The sequence below is a fragment of the Hibiscus syriacus genome, unplaced genomic scaffold, assembly GCF_006381635.1.
Source record: "Hibiscus syriacus cultivar Baekdansim isolate YM2019G1 unplaced genomic scaffold, ASM638163v2 tig00111832_pilon, whole genome shotgun sequence".
NCBI lineage: Eukaryota > Viridiplantae > Streptophyta > Magnoliopsida > Malvales > Malvaceae > Hibiscus > Hibiscus syriacus.
This window is the reverse complement of record NW_024063190.1, coordinates 511,673-517,525: the sequence shown is the minus strand read 5'-3', so window position 1 is coordinate 517,525 and position 5,853 is coordinate 511,673. Positions and strand designations below refer to the sequence as shown.

Here is a 5,853-nt window from a genome sequence, read left to right as displayed (position 1 = left end):
TGCCAAAGCAAAAGGGCAAGTAATTTGTAGTTTTAAAAAAGTTGGAACCGAGTCTTTACTCTCTAGTAGACTAGACAAATTACGTATAGCCGTCTTCCACAACTGACACATGTGCTTCCTCTCCGACCACCACGAATGTCAATATATACTTTGTCGTCTTGCTCCGGGCAAGAATCCTGCAGCAACCATGGACAAGCCTCTCCTTAATTACAATAATGTCCTCTCCTATCCTTATAAAAGCCTCCCAATCGTATCGTATTCCGACACGAAACTCTCTCACTAGCTGACCAAATTTGCCTTTTCTGTCTAACTTCATCACCATTAAAGTGTGTTTTTTTAAGAAGAAAGGAGAATGCATTATCAAGGGGATTCGTGGGGGTACTACATGCCGACAAGGAGCATAGCGTCGGACCCATTGGAGAGGGTGGTGATGCTGGCGTCGGAGAGCGCGGTGGTGATATTCAGTTTGAGCAGCTGCTGCATGTGCCATGCCGTGAAGAGGCTATTCTGCGGAATGGGAGTGAATCCGACGGTGTACGAGCTCGACCAGGACCCCAGAGGGAAAGACATGGAAAGCACACTAATGAGGCAACTCGGCAACATGCAAGCGGTGCCGGTTGTGTTCATCGGAGGGAAGCTTATAGGTTCCGTGGACCGAGTCATGGCTTCCCATATTAATGGAACCTTGGTGCCGCTTCTCAAGGAGGCCGGGGCACTTTGGCTCTGATTTCTTATAAGAGACGACAATAGTTAGTTGTTAGAGAACAACATGACTAATAACTAACCTGTGACTTACAAACTGCATGTACAAAACATAAAACAAGTGTAGGAGTTGTGCCTGTCTTCATGATCTATCTTCATTTTTATTGCAAACGAATTTATCTTATTTTTAGTTGGTTATTGATCTGCTAAGTTTTGTCTTTCAATAAGATAACAATGTTTTGGCGATAACAATAAAAATTTATCAACAAGCCCTCATCCTCATCCTCATCCACCAGTGTTTGGATGAATCAATATTTGTAAAGGTGACTAATGTCAATATTATACAGAGAGCAGGGAAGATTTTACAAAAACTCTCTTTAAAGAGTGTATGATTTGTGTGATTATGTAAAAGGATTTAGATTCAATGACTGTTAAATGAGTGAGTTACAAGTTCAAGAAGACAAATAATGATAATTTCTAAGGATGATTATCATAGTCTCATTATCAACGTTTATCGAGTGTCCAAACTAAAAAGTAATATTTTGAGTTTACGATAATTCTTTTAAAGAGATTATAAAAATTATATGAAAAACTGTTGTCTTTGACTAAGAGACCGACCAGTATGTAAGCTTAGAGGTATTAAAATTTAATTGTTAAGTCATTAATTTAAAATTTTAAAGTTAGTTGACTATAACCTAATTTGTTTAATTTTGAAATTGAAAGGGTAAGCTAATGTTCAATTTGCCTAATTTCGAAAACTAAGAGAATTTAAAAATCAATTGAATCCATAAGAGAAACCTAGAAAATAATTATACCCTTCCTTTAGGTGCATCACCCCTCCCAACATACATATAATCAATACATTCATGTAATTATGATTAGAATTAATCGAATATAATTAAACACTATAATCAAAACTTTACATAATAAGACTTAAATTAAAACATATTTAATTTAAAGATTTACATGTCATATTTACACATAATAAAACTCACGTTTAACATATCAAAACATCAACCTTATAAGCATTACAAAATTAAGTCGGAGATGTGGCCAGAATGAAGGGAACACCATTACTAATTGTTAGTCAACCCTACACACAGCACAGCTCTTCAATAAATTAGCTGTGTACTGATTCTTTTTCTTGCTCCACCTGCTTCATAAAAGCCATGCAGCTGCCTTTCTCATCAATCTATGGATAGGAAAATTTAAAGATACTAAATGACAAAATTAGAAAAATCCCATTATTATTAATACTTATAAAACAATAAATTTTATTTATAAGCCAAAAACTAGAATTAGTAACATCGATTTTTTTTAATAGTCTTAAATTATTACAAGGGTAGTATCTAATAATAATATTTTATTGTTCATGTCAGATTAATGCGACTTTGGGTTTTTTTGAGATTAATTTTCTTAGAGTTCAAATTTTTATCTAATTTAAAAATTTTGTGTTCAAACTTTTTTGATTCGATTCAGATTTATGTGGTGGTGGGGGGGGGGGGGGAGGGACTTGCTTCCAGCCAATCCTACACATTCAGATATTACTGAAGCTGAAAACACATGAAGTTCAAAGAGAAAATGAGCAAGATGAAAATTCCAATTAAGAAGGCAAATACTGGAGTTATCAAAGGAAAATCACTTTAACAAATATGGATGTACCAATCACATTCCCATCTTGGCGCCAAGCTGGTTTACAAATATGGTGGGAATTTTAACAATTTTTTGCCTGCAGGAGATATCAATTATAATCATAATAGATGTATTCTAACAAAAGTTAAGCATTCAAAAAGTAGCGAAATTTAGAAGAAGGAAAAAAAACTAGTTTTCTCTCGTTGGTGTGTCACTCATATTTTCTTTTTAGTCTTTATTGATCGGTGGTGACACCAACTTTAATGTTAGTTCCCGACCGTTGGTATTCTTTATTGTCTTTTTCTTCTCTATATCATATCTTTATTTTCTTTCGTTTTTTTATTTTCAATAAGTATGTATGTGTTGCATGTTTTCATCTACCTCTGTCTTGCATGTTTTCATCTACCTTTATGGCCTGTTGTTGAGTTAATCGATCGATGGAATTGGCCAAGAGGGGGTGAATTGGTAATTAAAATTTTGGAGGAAGCTTTTGCAGAAAATTGAAAAGATTTGCACGGCGATTTAGAGTGGTTAGACTTTCTCAACCAAAGGCTACGTTCACTACCTTAGCTATCCACACTAAGGATTTTCCAACAAACTCACTAATTTTTTCTTTCTTTTGAGGCCAAAGAGATAACCTTACAACTCCCTCAAGAATATACCCCAATTCTTGAGAACACTCTTTCTCAAAGAGAAGATTACAAATTTGCAAACTTACAAGGAAATCCTCACAAGGTAGATTGTTTGCACAATTCTTAGAACAAAGAAAAGAACACTAAAATGAATACAATTGAGTACAAGTAGTGTTCTTGAAAGCAAAATGAATATTGAATGAAAAATAGGCTTGAAATGCTCAAACTTGAGGTTTGATGCTTTCTCTTTGATTCTGTCTTGATTCTTGTTTCTTGTGTATTCTTGTTATTGATCAATGGCTTCTAAGCTTGTTTAAATACACCTTCAAATGATTCTGAACGTTGGGGATGATTAGTGGAGTCAATAGAGCCGTTTAAGTGTGAAAACAATTCATAAAATCAGTTGGGAGCATCAGTGCATCGATGCATACCCAAGGTGCATCGGTGTATCAAGTGTAAAATTCAAATATTTTGACCGTTGGACCCTTAGTGCATTGGTGCACTAAGAGTGCATCGATGCATGAAATGCATTCGATGTTTCAAAATAGCCAGAGTGCATCGATGCATGGCTGGTGCATCGATGCATCAAATGCATTCGATGTTTTCATAAAACTCTGAGTGCATCGATGCATAGTATGTGCATCGATGCATGAAATGCATTCGATGTTCAATTTATTCCATGGTACATCGATGCATGGATTGGTGCATCAATGCATCACTTTGAAAAATTGATTTTAGGCTTGATTTTGGTTCAAAATACTTTGTGAACATTATTTCAAAAATATATTAAGTATAAAACACAATTTTACACATTTAGTAAGGTTTGAAATTGATCTTGAAGACTTGGAGTAATAATTTGATATTCGAGTAATTAAATCGAATATACTTAGAAAATCATTTGTAAAATCTTAAAATTCATTTATACTTAATTTGTTATATCAAAACATCAAAATGTTTTCAACAATCTCCCCCTTTTTGATATAACAAAACATGTGTGTAATTTTAAGATTTTCTTTGAAAATAAATTTTGAAAAATAAAATTAAGTTTGAAATTACTCCCCTTACTTTAACACTTCTCCCCTTTAAAACATTTTAACACTTTAACATTTCTCCCCCTTTTTGTTAAATCAAAAAGACTTAAAAATCGATTTAAACAAGGTTTTGAAAAACATAGCCAATTGATATATATATATATAGCTTAAGCTGCTAAGATTAAATATCAAAAGAGAGATTAACCATTAGATTCATAATCAATATTCATAATCAAATGTGAAATGGCATAATTGGTCATATATGTCTAATGATGCAAAAATAAGAAAATTCAACCAAACCAAATATATATATGTTAAGTTCAAAAATCCATAAAGCAACAAATAAGTTCAAGCATCCAACAACCATCAATTTTAAACATCCAGAAACATTAAAATCAATCCAAGTTTGAAAATCCAAGAAAACATAACAAGGAAACAAATTCACTCCATCGAAGGATCGGGATGAGGAGGATAATGAGCTCGAACTTCAAGAGTGAGAGCGTCCATACGTTCACGCATCTCCTGCTGAAACTCAGTAATCTGAGACTCCATGGAGGCAAACCTCATATCAAACGACTCTAAGAAAGATCGAAAATAGGGTGGCATTTGATCTTCTTGTCGTGCTGGTTCCGGTGCAGGCTCATCGTCTGGTACATGATCGTCGATATCTTGCATAAGTTGTTGAAACTTGGGATCATCGTCAGCAGCCGATGCCATAGGAGGAGGAGCACGAGAAGATCGAGGAGCAGTTCGTGAAGAACTAGCTCCCGGAGTTTGCTTACCGAGTCGAAATACCCAAAGACCGGTTTCCTCGTCTTGTTTCCAATCCGCTTTCTTCAATGAGGTGAGATTGATTTTATTTTGGATAGGGATAAGATTATTGAGAGAGACGTTTAGACCGAGTTTGATAAAAAGGTTACTAAGAAGACATCCATAAATCAATGTTTCGACATGTTTTGAAGGAACAATGTTTATGAGATCCACTAGTTGACTAAATATAATGTGGATGAGAGAGGGAAGAACAGCGGGGTGTTTTGAGGCTTAGGTATTTGAAATAATGAGAAAATAGGGTTTTAATACCTAAAACCCGACGGATGCATCGATGCATGGCAGTGTGCATCGATGCATATTCAAGGCATGTATCGGTGCACCTTCATGGTGTATCGATGCACATTCAAGGATGCATCGATGCTCTGTTAGGTGTATCGATGCATTAAGCATAAAAATGTCAAAAATCCATTTTAAACACTCAAAATGCTAAATTAATTAGCTCTAGTGGTACTGGAAACTCATATATTGAAAATTAATCATGTTCAATCAATCAATTTTAATCCTTAAACTACATTTGAACATAAAATTAAATTTCACCAAAGAATATAAACTCCCCCTAACTAATAGCAAAGAATGCAATCAAAAATTACTATTTTAAGCATTTTTCATATATTCTTAAAAGTGCTAAAATTATTTTAAACACTAAGTGAAGATAGGTCAGTTAAACCTAATTCTCTTCTAAGTGTCCAAAATCTTTCTTTGTCTAAAGGTTTTGTAAAAATGTCCGCTAATTGGTGCAAAGTATTAACAAATTCTAGAACTACATCTTCCTTAGCGATATGGTCTCTAATAAAGTGATGTCTTATTTCAATATGTTTAGTTCTAGAGTGTTGGATGGGATTTTTAGTGAGACAAATAGCACTAATATTGTCACACTTGATAGGAATGATACATACTTTAATTCCATAATCAAAAAGTTGTTATTTTATCCATAAAACTTGTGCACAACAACTACCGGCTGAAATATATTCCGCTTCAGTGTTAGATAATGCAACACAATTTTGTTTCTTTGAAAACCAAGAAAT

The 5,853-nt window shown here is 34.2% G+C and overlaps 1 protein-coding gene across 1 annotated transcript; it reads left to right on the top strand.

The window, feature by feature from the left end:
- The first annotated feature begins 312 nt into the window (after positions 1-312).
- On the top strand, positions 313-727 carry LOC120171329 (glutaredoxin-C1-like). The gene has a single exon (XM_039179039.1). The coding sequence runs from the start codon at positions 353-355 to the stop codon at positions 725-727; it is 375 nt and encodes a 124-aa protein (XP_039034970.1). The 5' UTR covers positions 313-352.
- Positions 728-5,853: the final 5,126 nt, after the last annotated feature.